At 42.8% G+C, this 26,505-nt stretch overlaps 4 protein-coding genes across 10 annotated transcripts; 2 read left to right on the top strand and 2 right to left on the bottom strand.

Moving 5' to 3' along the window:
- Nucleotides 1–4,320: 4,320 nt before the first annotated feature.
- SHPK (sedoheptulokinase) lies at nucleotides 4,321–13,312 on the bottom strand. Of its 2 annotated transcripts, none has more exons than XM_034069037.1 (7): nucleotides 13,085–13,312; nucleotides 11,160–11,301; nucleotides 8,594–8,777; nucleotides 7,228–7,380; nucleotides 5,945–6,120; nucleotides 5,649–5,849; nucleotides 4,321–4,738 (listed from the first exon to the last, which is right to left on the bottom strand). In XM_034069037.1, the coding sequence occupies exons 2-7, from the start codon at nucleotides 11,296–11,298 to the stop codon at nucleotides 4,344–4,346; spliced, it is 1,248 nt and encodes a 415-aa protein (XP_033924928.1). In that variant the 5' UTR covers nucleotides 11,299–11,301; nucleotides 13,085–13,312; the 3' UTR covers nucleotides 4,321–4,343. The 2 variants fall into 2 exon arrangements, with proteins under 2 accessions (XP_033924928.1, XP_005143027.3); XM_005142970.4 differs by lacking the exon at nucleotides 13,085–13,312 and adding an exon at nucleotides 12,515–12,977.
- CTNS (cystinosin, lysosomal cystine transporter) lies at nucleotides 13,074–20,956 on the top strand. 6 transcript variants are annotated; one of them, XM_005142938.3, is made up of 11 exons: nucleotides 13,074–13,201; nucleotides 13,650–13,723; nucleotides 15,010–15,088; nucleotides 15,840–15,924; nucleotides 16,017–16,120; nucleotides 17,093–17,224; nucleotides 17,963–18,062; nucleotides 18,157–18,276; nucleotides 19,395–19,565; nucleotides 19,778–19,895; nucleotides 20,264–20,956. In XM_005142938.3, the coding sequence occupies exons 2-11, from the start codon at nucleotides 13,660–13,662 to the stop codon at nucleotides 20,392–20,394; spliced, it is 1,104 nt and encodes a 367-aa protein (XP_005142995.2). In that variant the 5' UTR covers nucleotides 13,074–13,201; nucleotides 13,650–13,659; the 3' UTR covers nucleotides 20,395–20,956. The 6 variants fall into 6 exon arrangements, with proteins under 6 accessions (XP_005142995.2, XP_030899432.2, XP_030899433.2 ...); XM_031043572.2 differs by having other exon boundaries at nucleotides 13,087–13,327; XM_031043573.2 differs by having other exon boundaries at nucleotides 13,087–13,338.
- A 538-nt stretch (nucleotides 20,957–21,494) lies between these two features.
- On the bottom strand, nucleotides 21,495–25,491 carry TAX1BP3 (Tax1 binding protein 3). The gene is made up of 4 exons (XM_005142939.3): nucleotides 25,337–25,491; nucleotides 24,010–24,129; nucleotides 23,307–23,384; nucleotides 21,495–23,083 (listed from the first exon to the last, which is right to left on the bottom strand). Exons 1-4 carry the CDS (start codon nucleotides 25,373–25,375, stop codon nucleotides 22,946–22,948), a joined length of 375 nt encoding a protein of 124 aa, XP_005142996.1. The 5' UTR covers nucleotides 25,376–25,491; the 3' UTR covers nucleotides 21,495–22,945.
- On the top strand, nucleotides 25,472–26,430 carry EMC6 (ER membrane protein complex subunit 6). The gene is made up of 3 exons (XM_005142942.4): nucleotides 25,472–25,572; nucleotides 25,656–25,721; nucleotides 25,871–26,430. The coding sequence occupies exon 3, from the start codon at nucleotides 25,901–25,903 to the stop codon at nucleotides 26,231–26,233; it is 333 nt and encodes a 110-aa protein (XP_005142999.1). The 5' UTR covers nucleotides 25,472–25,572; nucleotides 25,656–25,721; nucleotides 25,871–25,900; the 3' UTR covers nucleotides 26,234–26,430.
- Nucleotides 26,431–26,505: the final 75 nt, after the last annotated feature.

Genomic DNA, 26,505 nt, shown 5'->3' with positions numbered 1-26,505 from the left:
TAAGAGATGACTGCAAAACCACACGTCTGATCTTGTCTGATTTACAACCACAAAGAATTAGACACAAGTTAACAAATATACTATACTGAAAGTAAAGCAGGCTTTTCCTGTTTTCTTACCAAACTGTTTTAATCAGACAGATGTTGGTCTTTATGCCACTGAATGCAAAATATTCTGGAACTCCAAGAGTGGAGACAGGAATGCATCATATCTGAACTGCTTTTAGAGCGCTCTGATCAGCCTTAAAAACATACTCTGAACACCCAGGTTGCTTGGAAATCTTACAGCTTTGAGCACAGAAATGTTACAAAATCTTCAGGAAGCCTTCAATTATAAACCAAATTATAGTAGTCACTAATCTTATCTGTATATTCAGTATGAAAACATCATAAACACGCATCAAGGTTGTTTCTCATCACAAAAATATTCTGAGGGCTTGTCTGCAAACCTACACTATACATTAAAGCTGAATTTTCACTTCCATAAGACTAAAATATTTACATTAAGGGTCACTTACATTTTTCTCTGCAGGCAGGATAGGAAACTTTTGTCAGGCATTTGCATTTTCTATAATTTTGTACAATACACACGTAAAGAAAACATGAATTTGCAAACTTGCACATTTAGGGTTACTGGAAGCACCACAGTGTAGTACAGATGAAATACTAATGTCCTCTGTGCTCACCTTTCAAGTTGTGTCCTTAGAATCACTGAAAGAATAAACATAGTATCTTATTAGCTTAATTGTTCTATAAATAAGAAAGCATACATAGAAAAATATTTCCATTTGGAATATGATACTAAAAATAGAGAAGAACAATTACTGCAGTGAAAAAGTTATAGTTTTATAAAAAATACACTGGGAATACAGCCATGTACAGTTTTAATTATTTGTCTTGTTTAAAATAATATGGATTGAGCCAAAACCATCAGTGAGATGGCTATGGAAAATGGAATCCCTTGTTTTCCACTGAATAGATGCAGTATTAAAATCCACAGAAGAGATTCAATCCTGTCCCCCTGGCAATTTGCTCAAACCTAGGTTAGTCATGATGTGTGCTTTCATTTCTCAACCCTGTTGTTAATATCTCTGATAATAAAGACAAAGCTGCATTTCCTCAGGAGTATCAATTTGCAAGGGAAATAAACTTCACAATTCTGTGGAAGCAATCTTAAAAAAACACAAAATTATAATAATTATATAGCCTAAAAAATTCATAACCTACCTGAACTCTTTGATTCCTGGATGCACTGAAGTTCGATACAATAAATGAGACAAGGAAATATTTATGACAGAGCGTCTAACCACTACAATAAATAATAAAGAGACTTTACAAACAGCTAAAGCTGTGTTATTCAAATACACACGCAGAGCTTACAAATACTGAACAAAATCCTGTCTTCTGAAAAGTAGTCCAGTCAATAGTCTGTATAAGCACCCTGTGATCTACAGAAATTTGGTGCCGGATATTCCTCTTCCAAGGTGCCTGGACTGAAAAGCCCTCAGACTTTGCTTCTCCATTTGTCTGCAAAAGTGTTCTATGTGTCTGATGATTTTTAGAATCAAGGGAAGCTCACTAGAAGAGAGAATAGAGTAATAAGATCATTAAGAACAATTCTGGAACCAGAAGCATCAGCGGCTTTTATTCCCAGGAGTTTAGCAAAGCTCTTTACAAGAATTGCAGTAAGTTGCTGTTGTTTTTCCCTCTTTAATTGCATTTAGTAATGGATATTCTTCTCCAGATTTCCTCTTTATAAATACACTCAAGCTTGCAAAAAAATCCCAAACCACCAGACAGCAATTGTCTCTGTGGGTCACAGTTTCAATTCAATTTACCAAACCGTGTAACACACACCACAGCTCTTATCTGAGATCAGTCATCTTTCTGGACACCTTTCTTGGGTGTAAAGCCCCAGCAAGTATTTTAAAGATAAGCTGATTCTGAACAGAGCTGAGGAAGACAAAGTCCTAAAGCCATTCTATCATTCCATATTCCTAATATGTTTTAATTAATATATATATGTATGTAACAGCTTCTAAACATTAATGTTATTAGGAAAAAAAGAATACATATCTAATCCAGGATGGATCTAATACCCTGGAAAATGAAAAGCTGTGTCATACATTGTTAAATATATTATTTGTGTAAGAACCTTCTGCCAAAATCTAGAGAAACAGCTTTTCCAGCAGGCTGAGCTGAGGCTGTAGCTGTTAGACTAGAAGCAACCTCCAAACTTTCAGCTCCTGACATTTCAAGTTTGAATATGAAATTATTCAATGAAATTATGTAGTTTATATTTTGCAAAAGGTAACTATCTTTCTAATCTTGCCATCTATCTATATATATATAACAGAATAATGTATTTACCTATTTAATAGTAAACTAATTATACTACTTAAAACACCCTAAGGCATTGTACTCTGAAGAAATAAAAAGCCTATTTATTAATGCATAAGTACAGATTACCAATAAGGCAGGTTGTTAGCTGGTGCTCCTGGAGCTTTGCTGAGCAGAGCCATGTCATCCAACACTATTATTAACTCCTTCACCATTCCAAAGCAGTGACTCGGTAAGAAAGTTACAAGGATCAGTGGAGGATGTCCCTTATTCAGTCTCTAGCTTCCTCCTGGTCCCTTTTGCTAAATGCTTCTTCTCTCTTCCCATACCAGGCATCAGCTCCTTTCAGTATTCCTGTGCTCTGATGCACACACTTCAGGAGCTTTCTGCTTTGTTTTGATGCCTCCTTCATCAGCCTCCTTGACCTGTATTTCTTGTGAAGATGTTATCTGCTTCTTAGCAGCAGCACTCCATTGCTTTTTGCAATAGTTGTTGGGACATACCATATTCCATCTCAGCAGGGACCTTGTTTAAAGATATAAACTGATAAGGAGATGTGGATGCTTATCAAAATAGGCCAGTTAGAAACAAGAAGGAACTTTCTTGGGCCTGCATTCAACCTGCTGCACAGGCTTTGTGCAATTTCTGTGCTTGAGAGTGATTTTACCAACTAAGAGCTCTCTCTATCACTGTAAAAGGAAAAGCATCAGCATATGTGCTGAAGTTCTTAAAGACCTATCTGAATCCAGCCTGCAGGCCTGCAGAGGTGGCTCTTGCCTTCACTAATAGAACCTAAAACCAGGCCACAATTTTACCAGCTTCTGGAAACAAAAGTTAACAGCATGCTCAAATAGTATTATCAGCTCTTTCCAGTTATTCAAGAAAATTGAAAGCACGTCTGCTGATACAAAAATACTTTAAAACAACATAAAAAGGAAAACAACATATAAGTAATTCAGACTTTCTATAAAACCATTAATCTAGCCTACACTTCCTCCGTAATTCCTATGTATGCTGATAGTTCCCTAAGCACAGCATGAAATAGATGTATGGAGAGAGGGTGGTGGGAGATGGAAATTAATCCATCTCTGCAATTTAGATTTCAGAACAGACAGCATTCTCACTACAAAAGTGAGTCACTCCTGATGTTGCTAATGTGTAAGACAGGAATACACATCCATATTTCAGTCAAAATACATGCTTCTATGTAATGAAAGTGTATCTAAATAACACAAAACTATCTTGCTTCCCAATCTCATTTGAGCAACAAGGTGTACACCCATCTGGGTTTAGACAGAAAAAGTATACCTGTTTTCATTTTAAAATAAAGCATAGAGGGAGAAAAAAAATCTTACGAGCATAACACAAGAGATAAAAACTTGGACATTTAAAGGGAATACAGATGAGCAATATTTGACATTAAAAAGAGATTAGAGTATGTATATTGCTGTATTAAAACTCATTACTCTGATTGTTGTATTCCATCTTTTACAGAGACAACATGAGAAAACTGCATTTGTTCATGCAACAGCCACCAAACCCCTCAAACAAGGCTGACATCTAGCATGCTGCCTATATTTATGTATACTGTGAGACAGCTTAAGAACAAGAAATCTCTAATGAAAACACCAGACTACGTTACAGACTTAACCTGTAATTACACATCTTAGTTACAGACTTAGTCTGTAGCTACTCATCTCTCCTAGTCTTTTTAAACCTTTTTCCTACCAGGAAAATGAGTCTCACATTAAGTATCATTTTATGCAGAAAGCTAATAGATCTTTCCTAGTCACTCAGTCAAATTCAATGTGGTAATTACTTCTTATTTCACAAATGGGAATGACAGAGCAATAAAACGTGTACACCCAGAAGCAGACATTAAATGCAGGTTGGGTTTTTTTTCCACTGTAATGACAATGCACATTAGAAGTGAAAGGAAACACTGCACAGCCAGAAAAAAAAACAACAAAGAAGCTGCATCTCAGGCCACCCCAAACAATGACTTTATTTTCTGTGGAACATCACCATGGCAGCCCCCATGGCAGCATCAACATCCTTCCCGTAAACCACAGGGAACGGAAAAACCCTTTCCACTTCTTGCCTCAGCACCTCATTCCTGGCAAGGGCACTGCCACTCCCCAGAATCCTCCTCACTCCAGTCTCCATCAGGCACTGCACAGGTAACATGGAACAGAGGTTTTCAACGATGCCACGGCACAGAGCTCTGGTTACATGACCCAGAGAGAGGTCAGAGACAGCAATGTTGCTCACTGATGCCAACTGCTCAGGAACGTGTCTCTCTCCAAATATGGTTGGGTGAATTGAGAGTTTGCTGTTGGTTTGGGCCAAGGCTGCTTTGATTATCTTTGTATAGATGGCAGACTCCTGGATCTGAAGTCCTGCAGATGGGAAATATCACGTTACTCATCTGAAGAGATCCAATGTATCTTACACGTGGAGACTTAAAGTGGACAATCCACCCTTCAGCAAAATACTGTCTATCTTCTTCTGTGCCCCAGAAGTCATTGTTTTTCAGGTTTATGAACCACAGTTCTCCCATCAAATTTTATCTATAACCTCTGTTACTTAAAATCCTTTTCAGGTTACAGAAACTGCCTTTCCTGACAACACAGCTATTTGTCTTTGGCTATACTACCCTAAGTTACACAAAACACCACTTTTAAACACATTAACAGCATATTTCAGCTTCAGTGCCTGAATTGCACATGAATGCAAAATTCACTTCAAGTACTCACTGCAAGGATCATTTCAGAGCTTATTTTTGTATTGCAAACCCCAAGAAATTGTTAAAAAAACCCATGAAGACCATGTTTAAAGCACTTGGAAGATATTACATGAGTTTAAGTCTTAAAATCCATTAGATTGCTGCAAAATATCAAGCAAAAGGCAACTGATCTAATCAAGGGACTCTTCTGGACTGCAGTCATACATAATCAGAAGGCTGTCCTCAAATTCACTGGCTTTTACTTTTGAAAATCAACTTGCAAAAAATAATCCTTGTGTTCTTAAAAGAAAACCCAAAACCTAGAGGCAATGTGAATGTGGAGTCCAAGCACGACTGTCCCAGCACGTTCATAAGTTTTGGCAGGAAATTCCAGAGATCTAGGGAGCGTGACCCAAGAGTTACATCCTCATTCCCTATGTGGCATGAAAAAACAGCTCAAGGCCTGTTCCTTTACTTTAGCTTCTTTTTACTCTGCTGATGAATCAAATTTTTAAGCTATCCTTGAAATATAACCATGAAAATACAGCTATCCTGTATTTTACGCTGTCCTTGGAATAGCTTACCCAGCTCTTCTGTCCACTGTGCCACCATGTCCACAAACGTTGCTAGCACGTTGCCCCCATTAAGTGACGCTGCCACAGCCAAGTAGTCACCATTGAAGTAGGGAAAATAACTAACAGCTGAGGAAGGATCTGGCATGTCTGGAGGCTGGAAACCCAGAGGCATTGAGATACTCAGCTGAGCAGAGGTGCTCATATTAAGAACTAGAACATAAAAGCAAAAAATAAATCAGTGTTTTACTAAACTACCATGAAGGAGGACAATGAGAAATCCAAGCAAGATACCAAAATGATCATACCTGCATCAGTCCTCTCAGTCAGACAGGAATACACAGAGCACTGGAAATCCCCCAGAGCAATTCCTACTTTTGCTCCTTTGGGTATTCCATGCCATGCACTGACTGTCCTGCCTGCAATACTGCCAGGGTCTCCCACCTCTGGAAGCAAGTGAATGGGAAAGCCAGATTCTTTTAATCTGCAATGAGAACAATATTATTGCAGAAAAGCAGTATGGGAATGTGTAGCATGACTACAAAGGCCTCTTTGAGGTCACAGATGAACCCAGACATGCATTTGTGCCTGGTGGATTTATGGATGCTTTCACCTATTTGGAAAGCTTTGTCTTAGATGGGGCAGCATTCCAGTTCAATGAGCTGGGTAAACCAGAATCATCTAGAAGAATAAATAGCTTTCCTTTATATGCATCTTGATTACCTGAGATTATAGAGCAGTACATATTCAGCAAGTTTATCCTAGTGATGTCATATGGACAAGCAATTCCAGGGCAAAGGGACAATCACACAACCAGAAAAAAAATGCAACTTCACATAACTTTGAGCTGTCATGCAGTTAGTGGTTCAAAACCAAACCACACACAAAGTCCAACAAACGCCTTACATAAGATACTCTACATTGCTACAGCAGTAATACCAAATTAATAACAGTTCAGTAGGCCAAATGCAAATTTCTGTCACTCTTTCATACCTTCATGAGCAGATCTTTTCACCTTGGAGTCCTGGCCTAACCTAAGCTCTGAATTATATAAGGCCTTAGCACTCAGCCCTGAAAGAGCAAATCATTAAAATAAGTAAGTGAATTCTTGAAAAAGCGAATCCTTAAAATAAATAAGTAAATAAATAAACTGATTCCCTATAAAACTTTCTGAAGATCCATAACTCTTATGTATTATCACAAGCAAGTCTTAGTAGTTATGAAGGAAGTCAGCTGAATGAACTACAGAACTGCCTTTTACCATCACAACATCTTGGCTGCTGCATGCACTTGCCCACCCCATCCCATCCCAGAAAGGAAGAGAGCAGTTTGGCATGAGGCCTCACTGATGAGTCCCTCAATTCTGCTCTCTTAGGTATTTCTAAAATACTGTGTCAGATTTTATATAATTTAAACATATGCACCTTACAGAACAAACTCTCAATAGTTCTTCAGTACAGGCCACACAACTGATTAGAAGTAACTTTTAATCACTTCTTATCTGTAGCGCTCTCATACTTAGGGCCCAGAGATGTTCACATTGCCCAACACAAGCAATATACAAAACCCACTCAATGCCCTTAGCACTTACATGTCAGTATTCCAGCTTTTATTTCTGGAATTAAAATATCCCCAGCTGGCAGCATTCTGGACAGACATGAATGGCTTCCTCAGGTCACACAACATGGCAACTACATAGTCCTGGATAGTACCAGCTGCATCATAAGACTTCAGAAAACCTGGACTTTTAAAGAAAACACATTAAAACCAATGAGGGGTGCTTTAAGGCAGAGGGAGCAAGATTACTTCCATTGCTACAAGGAGCTCCAGATGTGTGTTGGCCCACCTAAAAATGAAACAACCATCTCAGTGATAAGCCTGGACTTTGTTGGTTTGGTTTTGTAAGTGGAATTTGCTTTCCAAGCTATTATTGTAGCAGCAATAATTACCTACTGTTGGAAGATGGAGAGACAACGGCTTTAAGGATTGAGTTGTCCAGGTACAAAAGCACACCACTGCAACAGTTACCAGGAAGGCAGTAATCGCACAAAAAAAAAATGATCCTGGAGGTCATTTGTTAATCTGTTTGTTGATCCTGGAGCATTTGAGAAAAATATGTAAATTCCTGCAGTTGTTACAGGGTTCACAGATTCTATGAATGGAAATGTACCAATGGTGAAATAAAACAGGAACAAAGCAAAGCAGCTGAACTCAAACAGCTCTAAAGCAAGACCATGCCATGTTCCATGTGTTTGCAGGATACACACTGGAAGAAACCAAGTTCTAGTAAGTTTTTCTCCATTTATTGAACCTGAATTCATTGCAGAGGAAGACTTTGGCTCTTTGAAAAACATAGCATACTGCAGACATAACTGAAGAACAAATCTTGCTGATGCCAAGTCATAAGTGAAAAATTATATCCTCTGCAACAAAGTAGACCATTTTTAACAACTCATAAGTATCTCGGTGCTTAAGGAAGGAAGGAACTGAAATTAATTTAAAGAATATTTGTTTTAGCATCTGACAGCAAGCAGATAAAGCAACTCAATTACTGGTTTAAGCATGCTTGTATTTTTCAGTCTGCACAAGGCAGAATTATAATGTTCAAACTGCATTAGCAGAGCTCCTCTGAGCAGTGGGACAGACTAGAATGATTCTACAGTTCTTTAAGGCTTTTGTTACTATATGGTCAAAAGCTTTTCTTTTTATTACAGAGATCTGCAATATTTTTATGAGGTTAGAGAATCTTGTGCTTAGTTGCATACAGTTTATATTGAATACTGCCATTTCAAATATTCTTTGACTACTTATTTAATACTATGATTAAAGGGAAACACAGCCACTCAGCCTATAATGGCACTAACATGCTACAGGAATACTAATTGTCACATAAATTCAAGATAAGAAACTGCCAGTCAAACAGCTTTATAAGGAAATGCTTTCGAGAAACAATGTACCTCTTCTTTAAATACCAGTAGACTGTGGCACATCCAAATCCTGTAGCCAAACTGATATGCGACTGTGGCAGAGGAAGAGAAGAGAGGAAGGTAGGACTGCAGCGGGTGTCTTGCCAAGTAACCAAATGACTGACTTCCTCTGGCTCAAAGGTAGGGCCTGGGCCACTCTCTGTCCACTTGCAACCTGAAACACACAGTATCCGAGAAGTCCAGCAACCCCCTGCAGCATAGTCCACATGGCACTCCTCATTTCTGGCCACTTTTGATGATTTGCCAAATACATTGGAAAAAGAGCAGAAACAGACCCTGTAGTGACTGTACATCATAATGGCAGTCATCCTCTGCTAAAACAGAGATTGGTATCCAAGGCCTTCATTCTCTACAAGCACTCCTAGTGCCTACAGGAACAAGCAATTTGCACCCTTAGAGATGTTAATGATGCAACTTAAATATCAGGTTACCCACAAAACAAACAAACAACCCCTCAGTTCTGGTACAGAAGGTAATGAGTTGATATGACAGCTCTCATACACAAACTTTAACTGGGAGCTGCCACATCATGACCCAAAGAATGATTTATTAGTAACCAACTGCCTATGATGGATAGCATGTAGTTTCATCACCTTTTGAGACAAAGGAAGAAAAAGCCTGGATCTATACGTGCTAAGCAATGGACTGCGAAGTACTAAAGAGTATCCCTTCCTTCTGCTATGCAACAAAACTTCACCGAAGGTAGAATAGGGTTTAATTGGGTTTTTGGTTTTACCAGTCCAGAATATCCTTTGAACAGAGATCACCACACCTTTGATGAAACTTTCACATTCTTCCACATAAAGGCCCCAGCTAAATTATGGTGACTTCTCAGAGCTGCTCAGAGCCTTCTCAGCAATGTCTGCTACTTCTCCAGTACAGCGTGCTACTTCCTGCCCCAACATGCTCACCACAAAAAGTCCTACAAAGGCAGCACACTTACCTGCCAGAGCAGCAGAGTAAGCACAGGCTAAGCTCAAGCACTAGCATGTGATGTTTGCGCACACACTCCACAGCACAGCTTTGGCCTCTGACAGTTACTGTTCTCCCAGGTTATGCCTGGTCACAATATGGGGATGGGGGATAGGACAGGCATCCATAACTGAGGCAGTCTGCTGGTTTTGACTGGGGGTGGGAGCAGGGTTTTAAGCTGTGCTGTGCCATTTATCCTACAGGTCAGAGAAGAGACCCAGCTGCCTGACTAGCACAAATATCGCTAAAAGAGTCTTTCTTGGGCTGGATACAGCTACACTCACACAGTAAAAAGCAGCCGTGAAAGCTGGAAACTACTAGGTAAAAGATGCAAAGCAAACATTCTTTTTCTTGTTCCCTTAATTCCCTGTTCTATCAAATCTGTTTGAACTGAATTTCCAATTTGTTTGCTTTTCTAGTTTTAAATGGATGCTAAGAAAAATTATTAACCATAAATCTAACCCTAAAGGATGCTATTAGAAATGTAATTTGTGTCCCAAAGTGCATGGATCCACTTAGTCTACTCAAAACAAATGAGAGCAAACACCCTCTTTCACTTGACAGAAATGAAACAAAAGTGGACTGTGGCTTTATGAAATAAAATATTAACCAACATGACATAAGAATAAATGTCTGCCATGAACCCATGAGGCTTTGGTATGCAGCCCTTGGGACAGCTGGAAAGCCAGCAACAGCTCCTTTGGTCCATCAGTCTTTGTATTTCTTTCTTTCCTTACAGCCAGTAATGAATAGCACAGTGTCTCTTTAAAGCAATTAAGACCCTGACAACTTTTGACAGGCAGTGACTAGCATTTTTGGGAAATCTATTCTGTGGTTTACAATACATTTTTGCTTAATCTGCCTACCTTCTATAATTATGGAACTTGCATAATTGCTCAGATGTGCACACTATAAGGTAATGGGAAAGAAGACATGGAACCACATTTTGAAAGCCTTAGACTTCAGTTCTGAAACAAGCAAACAAAAAAGGACTGAAAACACCATTTACTGAACTGCAGTTTTCTCCTGCTTTACTTTCAAACAGCATCTCACAATAGGTGTTGGATAGCTGCTCGTATGCACATTGTAATGTAAAAATCAAACACATCTTATTTTTCAAAGCATATACAAAACTGCCACTACGACTCCTGCAGAATCATAGAAGGTATTGAGGTACTGGATAACAGCTAGTTAAGTGTTTTATGAGGTGAGTAAGACCCACCTCAGGTCGCTCATATAATGCACAAGGTCTTTCAACTGGCAGCATATAGTATATGATAGCCATAATGGACAAGCCACAAATACGTTATTCCTCTTTCATATTAATAATTGTGCTGACTCTGCAGAGATCTCCTTAGGATAAATGCTTTAACAAACCTGTGTAAACAATATCCTTAACTGAAATTCCAATAATTTAAAAACATTTCCACAGATCTTCTGTTAATTCTGTTTTACAGAAGACCAAAGTGAGCACACAGCAGTTTCCTACAGATAGTTTCAGAGTTAAAATCATATTTTCTGTATCATAATACTCCAAACAGGAATGGCAAAGAATTACTGTTACCTTTATCTCTTTTCCAAAATACAATCCCATGCATTTGTCCTGTAATGCCAATGTGACTGACTCTTTGAAGCTGCTGCTGAGGTAGAGCAGCAAGGCATTCATTGAGTGCTCTTATTATTCTCCGGACATCCTGCTCCATTCCCTGCAATCATAAAACATTATTATGAGCATGAAACCATTAGGATTCACTCAGTGTATTTATTAAACAAGACTACTCAAGTCAGAAGTGAGCAACAGAATTCATTTAGCTTAATAACATGTATTCGAATGACATTCACTACTAAATTGAAAAAAAAAAAAGCAAAAAACCCACAAAACCACAGAAACTAAAACACAATACGAGCAAGCTGAGAATGAGATAACAGCCTCTTAAACTGAAAGCCAGATAATCTCCTCAGTTACCATACTCAACTATGCATTTAAAAAAACTCATTAACATTGACTACATGCTTTCATTAGTTCATCTTATACATTGCTCTTCTTCCCCACAAAGAGGATTAATGTTGTGTTCTGACTGGCATGCAACTTCCTTTATAAGCTACTCTGTACATATCCCCTGTTGATTTTGATGATGCTGATACTTCATTTCTGGATATTCTATTCCTAGAACTCCCTATCAAACTGATCTATTCGGCAAACTGACCACACCACAAGAGAAGATGCATGCCAGCTTTCTCACTGAATTTCAAGGACTCCAATTACTTTGTGACAGACCAGTGTGAAGATTACAAGTATTCAAATACAGTCTACATACAGATGTGAACTATTCTGCATATACATAATTTTAGCTGCATAAACATGACTATACAGAGGGGGTTGGCCTGTTTGGTATCTTTGCTCAGGAGTTAGCTCCTGGACTCACTTCATGACTGGGCCAGAGACACGTTGGTATGTATTTTTTATGATTCTGATTCATCCTTTCTTAGATTGACCAACACAATAAAGGTCTTTAATAGGAGTACATGCTCGTGGTTCTTTCCACAGGGAATTTCCAGTTATGATTCCATCTCACATTAAAGTGCAAAACACCCTTCTAGCTGGCAGGCAGTTGCTGGTTTTTGACAAGCAGTGTAAAAGACAAGGTGATGGCTCATGGGAGAATAGCTTTAGATTGGTTTATGCAACTTTTCAAAACCCAAGTCTTTCTTAAATCAAGCAGCACTACTTGACTTTCTTCAACAGTAAAGTGAGGACATTTTAATTCTATTTTCAGACATCCAGAAACATGCAGCAACCATATGCCAATCTAGGCATGAGAACAATCCAGGAAAACCACTGAACCCTACACAACATAACAAGACAACCCCGACACTTATAAGGCAAGGCCAGTATCCTGAAACCTGTCTGCCCCTTACCTGCGGTCCAGCTTCCAGGCTATTGGTGTATGCCTGTGTCTCCCTGGAGCAGCTCTCTGCCACCACTTGCTCTCCCTCTGCCCCTATCACCAGGGCTGCTTTAACCGATGTCGTGCCCAAGTCTATGCCCAGCACGCAAGCAGGCACAGGCCTGCCTGCTGCCTCGCCAGCCGCCATGGCCATGGAGAGAGGAGATTGCTTTCACCTTCCCCACCAAGCACAGGTCTCTGATGCTAGACCAGCAGCCACCAGACTGAGCCCCACACTGCTCCTTGCTGCCTCTGAGGGGGAACTTGCCCCAAGAGCCCACAGTGGCGAGGGCGCAAGCAGTGTGGGCTCCCACCTCACAGCACGCAGGACGGGGCTGAACTTTGCCCTCCGACCGAAGATGTCTCCCCTCAGCTGCGCCCGACCGCTACCGCTCCATCTTGACCGTACCAAACCCTCCCTTCCCCCGGCCTCCCCAGTGACCTGCACAGCTTTAAGCTGAACTTTACCAACCAGAGCCACAAACCCGCCCGCCCTCCGCTCGCAGCCCCGCCAGCACCAGCCCAACGCGCTCTGCCGCACCCAACATGGCGCCCGAGGGCGGCCGCACCGGCGCCGGGCGGGGAGGCGATGGGCGGCCGCCTCACGTGAGGAGCTGAAAAGGGAAGAGCCGGGCCGGAGCCGCGGCAGTGGAAGGAGGTAGGCACTTGCTCCTCCGCGCTGCCTCCTCCTCAGTGTTAGCGTTAGGACGCTCTAGGACAAGAGTGGGATGTCCCCTCCTCACTGCGTCTCCTGAGGGGAGGGCGGTGAGGACTACAAGTCCCAGTGAGCACCCAGTGAGTGGGTGGGTGAGGGGGTAGAGGCGTAGTGGCTGCTGAGATTTGTAGTCCTGAGGGAAGGGGAGGGTCCTTCAGGGGGCGGGAGCTGTGTGTGGTGGGAGCGGGACCAGCTAAAAGGTACAGATGGCGTCGGGGGAGTCTGGGCAGGCAGTGGGGTTGGATTGGTGTTGTTTGGTGGGCGCCGAGTGTTTCTCAGCCGGGCTGTGGTGGGCGCCGTTTGAAGGGTGCTGCCAGCTGAGGGAATGGGTAGGGGTTCCCTCAAAAGGTGTTGAGTCCTAAGCAAAGCTTTCTCCCTGCTTTTTCTGCAGGTTTTCCACCATGGGGATGCAATACCTGCTCCCCATTCTGCTGCACCTCTCCCTTGTGGTGCTGGGGCCTAGCGGTGAGTGTCTGGGCATCCCAGGTTGGGCCATGGGGCTCAGGCAGGGGCCAGTGGTGGAAGAGGGCTGCTCTTCAGTATCCATGTTACACCTCTCTGGGGAGACCTGTGCCCTCTTCCACGATGCCATTGACTTGGTGTGCTCCTGCACAGACAGTCCTATCCTAAGGCACTATTGTGATGGAGCACTCACCTCTGCAGAAACAGATAAAACACTGTCTGTGGTGCAGTCAGCGATGAACTGGGGAACTCTCCTGCCTTTAAATAATGTCTTAAGAACACTGTGTAATATAGAATCAGAATAGTTAGGGTTGGAAAGGACCTTAAGATCATCAAGTTCCAACCCCCCTGCCATGGGCAGGGACACCTCACACTAAACCAGGGCACCCAAGGCTCTGTCCAACCTGGCCTTGAACATGGCCAGGGATGGAGCATTCACAACTTCCCTGGGCAACCCATTCCAGAGCCTCACCACCCTAACAGTAAATAACATCTTCCTTATATCTAACCTGAACTTCCCCTGTTTATATATATATGTATTTATATATGGCAATAAGAAAAAAAATTATCTTTATTTCTCCATTTCTAATCTTATGTACCTCTTTCTTCTTCCTCTTGTCTCTTGTGTCCTTTAAACATACAGTGAATAAAATGGACTTAGACTCCAAATGTCAAAATTGTTGACATGTGACCACCTTATGGTTTTGATAGAGGTTTTACTGGCTCTTGGAATCTCAACCTCTCTTGAAGTATTTTGTGGTACAACACAGCTGAATTGTTGCAAGTGTGCCACTTAATGGTAATATTTCAGAGCACTATAGTAAGATGCTTGTGATTCCTGAAGTGTGAAGATAAATATACATTTGCTGGAACATCTGGGCACCTGAATTGAATTGTGACCCAAGAAGCTATTTTAAAATAGATTTGGGGCATTTATGACTCCTAAGTTACTGGGATCATGTCAAGAAAAAATCAGTGTGGGTTTGAAGTATCTATAGCCTTCTCTTGGCATGAACTTTTGTTGCACTTCTAATATTTAAATTGCTTCCTTGTAACGTGTTCAAGTGACAGTTACTTCTCTTTTTTTTAGTCTCCTTGAAATAAGCTCCACTCTCTTTGCTGTTTGCCATATGTACTCACTGTATTAATCTGACACCATGGGTACCAATGGACAAAATGTCTATATCACAAAAGAAAGTAGGTGGTTCTTCTGAAGGATCTATTAATTATTCACAGTAATTGAGATGTGTAGGGTTGTTTTGTTCTGACTCTTTTTTTTTCTGTTTCAGATGCAGTTGTTGTATTGTCTGTCCCTGAAGTGGTTTCATTAGAAAGGGGAAGTTCAACAAACGTCACGATCTCTCTGAGGTAAAATAATGATTGCATCTTTACTTTATTTTTGGAATGAGGGATGAGCAAGCAGGTAGGACTTGGCTATATACTTAAGACCTCCCTGCAGACTCAATTAGTTGTTCATACAGAGTAAATCTTACTGGCGTGACTGCCCATTTCTAGACTATTACATTGCTTAGTACAGTATGGATCAGGATAGTGCAGCATTCTCATAAACAGCTTTGTTTGGCCTCTGATAATATCCCATGCCATTTGTTTGGGAAGTTGAGCTGGAAAATGTTTTATACTGTCTGCCCTATATTAGCTTACTGAACTGTCTTCCATAAGTGAACTTAGAGTTCCTTCATTTCTAAAAACTGGTACTTAAGAGAAACTTGTATTTCCTAGAAGGATCACCAAGAAAGTTTTACCAAGCAAACAGAACTCAGTTTCTAGCAAAGAAATACAGCTAGTCCAGAGTGGGGGCTGAGGCACCTTAGTCTCGTTGTTTAGTAAAAAGTGCGTTGTTTACCCATGTTTTTTGCTGTGTCAGCCTCTTCCCAGGAAAGGATTGTTAAACATATGCACACCCTCACCTTTGGATCTCAGAGTTTGTGTAGAGAGAGCAGTCATATGAGAATCTAAGAGCTGTGATAAAGAGGTTCTGTGGTGTATGACGTTCATTGTTTGCAAGAGGTGTAAGGATTTAGCACATACTCTCCCAGAGCCTTAAAGCAATCTTTGTGAACTGAAGCACCAGTCTAACTTGTTTTTTCTGCCTTCACAGGGCTCCATTAAATGAGACACTTGTGATAACCTTTAACATTACCCACTCATCAAAGCACAGCACCATTGTTGAACTGCCTGATGAAGTAAGTGACAGAACAGATTTCTGACCTTATGCAAAAGCCTTCCAGTAGTTTGGTGTAACTCTCCTTTTCCTTCCCTCTGCTTTTTGTTGCAGGTACAGTTGCCTGCAGGTCACACTAAAGCAGAATTCCAAGTGAAAGCAGATGATGTTGGACAAGTAACAGTTTATCTTTATGCAATTAATTCCAACTTAACTGGGTGAGAAACTCATTTTTAGTTCCACTTACTATCCTACAGCTTCCTACACTCTGGGATAACTACTTCCTCCTTATAGTTAAATAGCTGATGGTACATGGGTGGTAGGTAGCTGAGATGTGATCCTCTAGCAATCCCAAAGCTATTCAGCTAAATACAGGGTATGGAAGCAGAGTGATAGTCTTGGTATTTTAGATTTCATTATTAAATGACTCTTGAGTTCTTGTGGTTCCTTAGTCTGGTTTTAATAACCCCTCCTTAAAGTATCAAAACTACTTGTCAGCTTGTCTGATCCAGGAAGAATTTGATTGTAAATGTCCAGAGGAATACTATCTTTAGTGCGCAGAGCTTGTTCTGGAGTGCTAACAGCCTGATGCAGCTGTGTGCCTATGTCACTACCATGAGATATAGGCATCTTGCTTTCTAATTAGTTTCTCTTTTCACAGATGCCAGTCCTCCCTAATAGAAAAACAGTCTAGAAAGACGGAGAAAGTTGGATTGTATTTGTTGCCTAAATGCTACTGAGTAATAGGATGCTCCTGTTTTACTTCCTTGTTTTGCTTCTGCTTTTAAGACTCAAAGCAAATGCAGAGGTAAGCATGTGAATGCTCAGCAGGACAGGCATGATCATGAGGCTTTGCTGGCAGGCTGTGAAAAGTGAAACTCTGCTCTTGCGTAACAGATGTTGTGCTATGAAAATGGAAGCTGTAAGCACCAGATGACCATTTTTAAGATTTGTGTGGTACCGGAGTGGAAAAGAAAGAGACAAAAAGAAAAGGGTAAGCTGAGGGTAGGAGATATGTCCCAAACACAAGAACACTAAGGAAAAGGGGAGCATCTCAACTGAAATTAACTCCAAATCTCATCTCAACACCTGCTCTCTTTTTTCTCAAAGCAGAACACTGCAAAATCTCCTGAAAATGTGTGAATTATTAAAAGTGCAAATTAACTCATTCTCTTTGCATTACCCATCAGACCTAGGATTCAATTTCAAGTGTTTCATAGCATCATAGTGAGATACGCTGATGAAGTGATTGGCTGGATCTATTTCCTTGCCTGGTCTATTTCCTTTTATCCTCAACTCTTTGAGAACTGGCGCCGAAAAAGGTAAAGAGACTTCAGATGTGTTTGCAAGTCACTTAAGCACTTACTTCTTGAAATCATGCTCCTAGGTTCAGTTACATCTTGGTTATTGTGAATTGTGCATGAAAAGACGGGGGGGGGGTAAACTAAGGCAAACACAGGGCCTGAATAAATGCAGCCCTAGTGAGCTTTTGTGCATGCAGGTCAGAGGAAAGTGCGTGCATCCTGCAGACACCTAATCCTTAGGTTTGGCGTCCAATACTGGTTTGTGATAGAGGACGCTTGCCCATTCGCTTTGGTGTCACTCTGTAAATCATCTGGCTGAGCCAGTTGTGATGACCACTTTCAAAAATTACCTTGTGAGCAGTTTGTATTGTACTCATTAGGCCAGTTCCCTTTAAATTAAGTGACTCTGGGTAGAAACATTATTATATATGAAAACTAAAGTGTTTCTTCTGGCAAAGATGCACTACTACTTCCATGGATTCAGGCTGGAATGAATTTATCAGACTATCTGAGTTCACAGCAACATGAAGTTAAACAGCAGGGACACAGCTATGACAAAGCTGTCACGAGTACAAGTGCCTGGCATATGAGAAATATTTCACCTTGCTTCCTGGTAGACTCACAGCATCATGTTACAATGTCTTTCACTCATATAAAAAAATGCCTATAAATCAACACATTGTAGGGTCAAGTTGTTGCTGGAACTGCCTATAATGATCATGCATAATTCTCATACATTTTTCCTCCCTTTTCTAGCGTTGTTGGACTAAGCTTTGACTTTCTAGCATTAAACCTTACTGGCTTTATAGCATACAGTGTATTTAATGTTGCACTCTTCTGGATACCCTTAATTAAGGTAAGCATAATTATCTCTTAATACTTGCCTGGGTGTGGATATCTGTAGAAGGGAATTCAGGCATTTAGTTGCTTTTGGTTTCCCTTACATTTAGGAGGAATTCTTAATCAGTTATCCCAGTGGGGTGAACCCTGTGGCTATCAATGATGTTTTCTTCAGTCTCCACGCAGTAGTCCTAACTCTCGTCACCGTTGTGCAGTGCTGCATCTACGAGGTAAGTGTCAACACTGGACTCTGCCAGAGCTCCCTCTGCCGGACACGTCACCGCTCACCGTCTGCTCCTTTTGGGCTCCGAAGTCCTACTCGTTGCACTTTTCTCCAGCCTTTCAAGAAGTCAGGCTTCACAATCCATCTGCCTTTATCTTTCCTGAGCTAGGAGCAATTTCAGGAAGCTTAGCTACTTCAGCCTCGGATGTTGTGAGCTTCAGCTCCTTAGGTACTCAAAATAACTGAGGCAAACAGCCAAGTTCATAAAGTTCCCTAACAGATCTCTAGCCAGAACATAGATTACAGTTCTACACAGAACAAATGCTGGTATGTGCTTTTCTGTTTCCTCACTACATGGACCATTCTTCAAGGTAGGTCCTTAGGGATTCCCTGCAATTCATCCAGATTTTTGATGATTTTTTTACTTTTTTTCAAATTCCTTTCTCCTAAAACAGTTGCAAAGACCCTTTTATAATTCCCACCATTTTCAGGTGAGACTGCTTATTGCAGTCATGTGGTTATTTGATTCCCATTGATTGTTATACTTGGGTGGCTCTTTATTTAATTCCTGTTGTAAAAGCCTTTGATGTGAACAGCTGATTTTCTCTAGATGATACGTTTCTCTCTTGGTACTTCTTTTGGTAATGCTAAACCTAAAACTCTTTACAGCCCGTGTGTCACCACTGCTAGGTGCAATAGCCTTTTCTAGTCAAGAATTAGAAGGCAATCATGAATCTTTTAGCATAATGGCATTAGCAGCCTTTCTCATATGTAGGAACTCTTGATAGCGTCACACTGAATGCAGGAGACTGTTACAGATGTGGCACTGATAATAGGCATCATAAATACTCAAGAATACTGCCACATACCGTTTTTCACTTCATGTCCACTTCATGGACAGCAGTGCTCCAAATGATTGATGTAAAATATTGCTCGTCAGCTCTTGCAAACCTACAGCTTGTTGTTGTAGTGCTCACTTAAAATTCCTTTGTGGTATGATCCTAGCTCATACAAGAATAGCTTTGGACTGTAACCTTGCCTAGTCATGTGTATATTCTGTATCTTACAGTGTGTATGGCGATGTATGGTTAGGTTGGTCTAAGTGTATCTGCATTTCTGTTTCAGAGAGCAGCTCAGAAAGTATCCAAAGTTGTTGTTGGACTACTGGCACTTGCATGGATCTTCACATTTACAACACTGTTTCTTGCTGCAGCTGAGGAAATGACATGGCTACAGTTCTTATTCTGCTTCTCTTACATTAAGTTAGCAGTCACACTGATAAAATATTTTCCACAGGTAAATCTGAACTTTTCTGCTTTTATATTACATTTCTCTCACCCTAAGCTTGTCATGTGTGCTCTTCAAAGTCTGACTAGACTAAACCAGCAATGATTATTTATTAAGTCTTCTAGTGACAAAGCCAGAGTAGTTACACAGAAGGCTTCTTAAATGTTAGTCTCAGAAATCTTGTATGTGATGTGCTGACCAGTTTTGTGTTGCACTCTCAGGCATACATGAATTACCGTCGGAAAAGTACAGAGGGATGGAGTATTGGAAATGTATTGCTTGACTTTGCTGGTGGAAGCTTCAGCCTTCTCCAGATGTTTTTGCAGTCATACAACAATGGTAAGGTTAGAACTGAAGTGGTGGGGCCTTTCTTAATAGGTTGGGAGAAGCCTGCTACAAAGCAGGTATAAACCAGTAGATCATTTGGGGAGAATGATGCTTGTGCTATAGTATGGGTAGATGTTCTTATATAAGAATAAAGAATTTCATCCTGTTCCTTCAAAACAGAAAATTAAATAGCTATTTTGTAGAAACCATAGGAACAGTTATTAGCTTTGCATAAGATGTACACTACAGTTTTAAGGTGTGTTTAAGCAGTGCAAGTAATAAACATGAACTTCTCTAATATGCATGACATAACCTTGTAGTCTTGAGACAACACTGCACTTGAGGAATTAGCTTTAACTTTCTAATTTAATGTTTGACAGATCAGTGGAAGTTAATATTTGGAGATCCAACCAAGTTTGGCCTGGGTGTCTTCTCCATCATCTTTGATATTGTTTTTATGGCCCAACACTATTGCCTTTATAGGAGACAAGGATATGAACCTTGTGAATAACATCACTTCTGAAGACAAAAACTTTAAGTTAAACTTGCCTCTACCCTGGCTGAGGGCTTTCAAGATGCCTACTGACAGTTCTTATCTTTTTATACTTTGATCCTCTCTGGTGTGGAATACAAAGTGTTGCCTTGCAAAATGCCAGATGCCTTAAAGGAAAGCAAGCTATCTTGACTCTGCTTGCAAATGGAAGACTCATGCCTGTTGAAGCTGCAAAGGCAGCTTAATGTGAGCTGTCCAAGCAACACATGGCTCTTTTCCCATTAGCAACAAGGAAAAGAAAGACCAGAGTGATGTCTGATTGGAAGTAATGCACAAGGAGCCACAATCTAGCTCCCAAACATCTGAGATAATGTTTAAGCAACCACTTAGTATCTTAATGTAATGACTGAAGACTGTTGATGTAAGTGCTGCTGCTGCCTCCTCCTCATGGACAGATCAGATCACCACCACTCAGGTTGGCTATTAACAGCTGTAGTGGTACATAAAAGAATGAGGTTGGTAATTCAGGTTCTAGTATTTGTGTATTTGCTCTTTTATTAAAAACACTGAGAAGCAGAAACTGTATTCTTATTTCACTGAAAGCTCTCTCAAAGGTGCTAAACAACTAGTGTACTTACTTCATTTTCCTGAGTTCTGCTGCTATACCTTGAATCCTAAATGGTTAAAGAGTTTGCTAAGTCTTTAATAAGTGGATCATGTTAACAGCCCCATAATTAAATACATGTTTTTGTTCCTGGGCAACTTGCCAACTACATGTGCTCTGATCAAGGTCTTAAGTTATGTTTAAGCATTACACCCTTTAAAAGAACTGGAAGGGAATCCATGCATTTGTACTTTGAACAGCATTTAACAGCTCAAAAGCTAATGTGTCTTATGAGGTGTCAATCTAAGGAAGACTAGGACACTTCTCTCCCCTGCTGGAGTCCGTGAGGTATGACAGATCACTAACACGGCAACCACCCACCAGTGAAATCAGACATTACTAACTTCAGACTGCATTGTGCTGATGTAGTCCACAATCCACTCTGAGCCAGAAAAAAGGTCTCACATGGGGGCGTTCAAGAGATGTGGCACTCTTAAATATAAGGACAAACAGCTCAGGAAATCCAACTTTGTTTTATTGTGTGTAAAATCAAGTGAAATAGCAGTACAAATAGCAGTGTATCTTTATAGTAAAAAAAATAATTTCCAACTTGAAAGCCTTAAAATTTATCATTGAATTCTTAACTTACAAAATTCAAAAGCGGTATTGTAGTAATTCCATAGATACAAAAATGGTAAATAGGCATCTGCTGGTGTGTACAGAATAGTCTGAGATGCATTAATCACAACATATGCATGTGGCACAGCAGTAATAAGTTAGTCTGCCACCTCCTCATGTTCTATTTACAACAGCTTACCTGAAGACTGCTTAAGGAAAGTATAGGTACGTATAAATCAACTGAAGGGGATTAAGAACTCCATTTTTTTGATAACTGTAAAGCTAGCTGGTTAATAAACCACCAGGATGCTAGAAAATTATCTCAGTGTTGCAGCAAGAGCCTTAAATCCTGTGGCATGTTGATTTTAACTGAGTATCTTACCAGAAGCTTACATTTGGTCAGGAGGCACTTTTGCATGTTATTGGCATATTAATCTCTTTCATCCAATAAATCAGTGATTTAAGAAAAGTCTTCTAGAAGACAGACCAAAATCCACCCCTCCCATTTCAAGTCTGATAAAAGCAGAATGAAGAACTGAGGACTCTTAACAAGCAGCTCTTTTCATAAGTTAAGCAACAGTTTCTTCTTTCCTGCTCCATATTCCTTTCATTTAAATTTGATTCATTTCATGTTACAAATTACTTGGGAACAAGGAGAATTAAGGTTTTATGCTGACAGTGAAGTTGAACCGTAATGTCTATGAACTTGTAGTGTACTTCACAGGCATTAATCTAACACTCCTGCGTAACTTAGCTGTTTCTTATCTGAAGAGGCTGCTTTGTGCAGGGAATCTACAGTAAACCATAATGCCCCAAACCCTTTGGCATGCTTTGCCCAGCTAGCACACAGAATGGGATTAGTACAGTGCTCCTCCCCATAGCAGTGAGCAACTCTTTAATTCTGGCATTTTAGTTTGATAGCACAGAGGGGACAGGACAGCTCACTTCCAAAAGCTAAGCACAGCAAACCCTCTTATCTTCCATAGCAGAAGCCACATTTCCTCTTAAAATAGGAATCTTTTGTGCTACAAAAGAATCCTTTTGGAGTTAAGGCTTTTCCAGTTGCTTCCTTAGATAAGTAGAGTTTGTCCCTGTCTTCCTAAAACCCACTACAGTAAAGTCTTACCATGTACCTGCAGGGAAGACTTTTAGAGAAGCACTCTGCTGAGGGGACCAGAATTCTACTACTGCCAGTTACATCAGAAGAAGGAAAAATAATAATCAAGTTTACCACAGTTAAGAACATGCTCCCCTTCCAGCCAACCTGTTCCAGCCTAGGATCTGCTTCCTTGCTTGACATCAGTCTATATATCTCCCTCCCTAACCCTTCCCCAACTCAGTGACTAATTAGGCCATCAAGGATTGTTGCACAGCCTTCTGCAGAGATTGCCTGGTCACCAGCAGCCGTACCACTTCTTCATTCCTTTTCGTCAGCCTCTTTCTTGCTTGGTCATGGGTCACCATTGTCATATCCCAGCCATTCACCTGGGAAAAACACCTAAAATGAGGTATGTGTGTGGACTCACAGGTGTCCTATAACTGTTCAATAGAACTATGTAGTAGATATACTTGTGCCATTCATCAGCTCATTTATAAGCCCCACAAACTGTCCTGGAAAACACCCAGAAGACAGCATTTCCCCCAGCAGACACTTCCCTGCAACACACACCTAAGGCTGTGTTACTACCTGTCTCATGATGGTGTTTACCTGCATGATCTTATCTCCAATCTGGAGTCCTGCAACTTCTGCTGGGCCTCCTTCTGTTACCCTTGTTACATAGATACCCTAGAAAAAAAATAATGAAGTGTTCACTTATGAAATAAAGGACCATTAAATACTTAAGAGCCATTCAGAACTTGGAGAGGGGCTTTGAACAAGGGCCTGTAGGGACAGGCCAAGGGGAATGGCTTTAACCTGCCCAAGGGGAGACTGAGCTGAGCTCTTAGGCACAAGCTCTTCCCTGTGAGGCTGCTGAGGCGCTGGCACAGGGTGCCCAGAGAAGCTGTAACTGCCCCATCCCTGGCAGTGCTCAAGGCCAGGTTGGACACAGGGGCTTTGAGCAAGCTGCTCCAGTGGAAGGTGTCCCTGCCCGTGGCAGGGGTTGGAACTGGATGAGCTTTAAGGTCCCTTCCAACCCAAACCAGTCTGGGATTCTTTGATTCTACAAAAACACTTTGTTGTGTATTACAGGATCTAGTTAAAAGCAGGTTTGTTCAATGCTAGAAAACAGAAGAGGTGGAGAGCTAACAAACCAAATGTAGTCTGCAAATGATAACAACAACAGAGTAACTTTAAAAGCCAGCTATGCGAGAGGACAGAATGTAGATGCCAGTTGAATTAGCTGGCTGAGTTGGACATACTCAGCCTCTTTTGCAGAGATAGTGGCTATGTAAAATGAAGAGCACCTGACCTTGTCGGTCTTGTCTTCAGAGAAAGGATTCTGAGTAGGATCCTGATCAATGCCACCTCCAATGCTGAACCCCAAAATCAAATTGTCACCTTGACGAAGCTTATGTATTTCAATTCTTTGCTGTAAAGAGAAAAATAGCCGAGTGTTGTGATAAAGAAATCTTGCTGACAGCAGTTGGCCACAAGCTGTTCTCAGCCCTGCCACAGAACAGCAGGATGGGAAACCACTTGCAAACTCAGTCCAGTGGTGCTCCTGCCACCATACAGCCAAGCTCCTTAACTACTCTGAGTTCTAGATACAAGACACTAGAAACAGAGCAGGTCTCTCGAACCATGAGTCATGCTTTGCCAACCAGTAGTCACTCACAGCAAGACTCATCTTGCTCTATGCCCACGTCCCCATGTTCCTGCCCTATCAGTGAAACAACAACCTATTATTAGGATGGCTCTTTTTCAAGATAACTTATCGACACACTTGTAACCCAGAGGCCGGTGTTCCTTGCTGTGTCTGATGACTGCAGGCATCTGACAAACTTCAAGCGTTATCCAAGCACCATATAAGCGGGTATCCCTGCTCGCTGCAGGAGGTAGACCAGGTGACCTTCAGAGGTACTTTACTCCCCCAACCACCCTGGGATGGTTCTCAAGCAGCTCTGTCAGGTACCGAGCTGCCCAGGGCGCTGCGCTCAGGCCCTCCGCCACAGCGGGGATCTCTGCCCTCAGCGCAGCGGGGAGCGGTGCCGCACACACAGCTGCGGAGCCCCTCAGTGCTCCCCTTCTGACCCCGCCAACACACAACGGTTTTCCGCACACCGGGGAACGTGCCTCCCGGCTACTTCCTCCCCGTCCCGTCAAGCACCCCGCGACAAGCGGCGGCTGCAGCCGGCAGGGCCCCTCCCCGGTGCCGCACCCAAGAGCGGAGGGGTCTGTTTGTGGCTCAAGTGCCCGGCCCGCCGCAACTCGGGGCTGGACGAGCCCTCCACAGACACTATCAGCCCCCGCGGCGGGGAATGAAACCGGGACCGGCAGCGCTGCAGCCCGCGTCCTCCGCCCCGCTGTCAGCCACAGCCACAGCCGCAGCCGCAGCCGCACCAGCATCACCAGCACCACCAGCACCACCACCAGCACCACCACCAGCACCACCACCAGCACCACCACCAGCACCACCACCAGCACCACCACCAGCACCACCACCAGCACCACCACCAGCACCACCACCAGCACCACCACCAGCACCACCACCAGCACCACCACCAGCACCACCACCAGCACCACCACCAGCACCACCACCAGCACCACCACCAGCACCACCCCCGGCCCCATCTCACCACCACTGCGGTGACCGGCTGCCCCGGCACGTACGACATGGCCCCTCCACCACTGCCGCCGCCCGAACAAAAGCGCCTCGCCCGGCCCGGCCCCGGCCGCCGCCAGCCAATCGGGAGCCGCCTCGCCCTCCGCGCAGGCGGGGGAGCCGGAAGTGAGGCCGCTTTCCCGTCGGCCTCCGTGCCCAAGATGCTTGACAGGAGCTTCCGGCGGGGCGGCGCGAGGCTCCGGTGTGGCGGTGGGTTGGGCCCGGTGCGGGGAGGACGGCGGGAGGCGGCCTCGGCCCCGCGGTGACGGGCGGTGCGCGGTGTCCTTCCGCAGGGTACGAGGCCTGACGGCAGGGCCGGCCTAGGGTCCCGCGGAGCGTTGCGCCGCCGTGGATGAGAGGTACTGGCTGTGGGGAGCCGGGTGCGGGGGGCCGGGGGGAGGTCGGCGGCGGCTGTTGGGCTTCCACGGCCCTGCGGGGCCGAGCGGGGCGGTGAGCAGGCAGGGCTGCCCCCGCCCGGCCCGTACAGCGCCTGTCTCCTTCCCCCCAGCGCCGCTGGGCCAGAGGAGCTCCGGGGGCCATGGCCGCGGTGGTGGCCAAGCGCGAGGGGCCGCAGTTCATCAGCGAGGCGGCGGTGCGGGGGAACGCCGCCATCCTGGACTACTGCAGGACGTCTGTCTCGGCACTGTCGGGCGCCACGGCCGGGATCCTCGGCCTGACCGGCCTGCACGGCTTCATCTTCTACTTCCTGGCTTCCGTCCTCCTCTCCGTGCTCTTGGTGTTGAAAGCCGGACGGCGATGGAACAAGTACTTTAAATCCCGAAGGCCACTTTTCACGGGGGGGCTTATAGGAGGGCTCTTCACATACGTCCTGTTCTGGACTTTTCTGTACGGCATGGTTCACGTCTACTAAACTGACTAGGAGCCACGTTAGCTGCAGTGGTTTTTACTCGAGCAGGAGGACTGTTGCCAGAACTCACCTACACAACTAGGCCAGCTTACCTTGGAAACTGTTGTCCATCGCTTGCCTTGTTAATACTGTCAGTAAATTATGTCCAAGTACAAATGAAGCGGTAGCACTGTTCTAATTAAACTGAATGTGAACCACTACTTGGATGCCTCCCATGAATGTTTGTTTGATGGTTCTGTCCCTAATTGCAGGCACAGCCCTGGGTTTGGTTAATG

This window comes from Melopsittacus undulatus, chromosome 13 (genome assembly GCF_012275295.1).
Source record: "Melopsittacus undulatus isolate bMelUnd1 chromosome 13, bMelUnd1.mat.Z, whole genome shotgun sequence".
In the NCBI taxonomy this organism is placed as follows: domain Eukaryota; kingdom Metazoa; phylum Chordata; class Aves; order Psittaciformes; family Psittaculidae; genus Melopsittacus; species Melopsittacus undulatus.
This window is presented reverse-complemented; position numbering and strand designations above follow the sequence as displayed.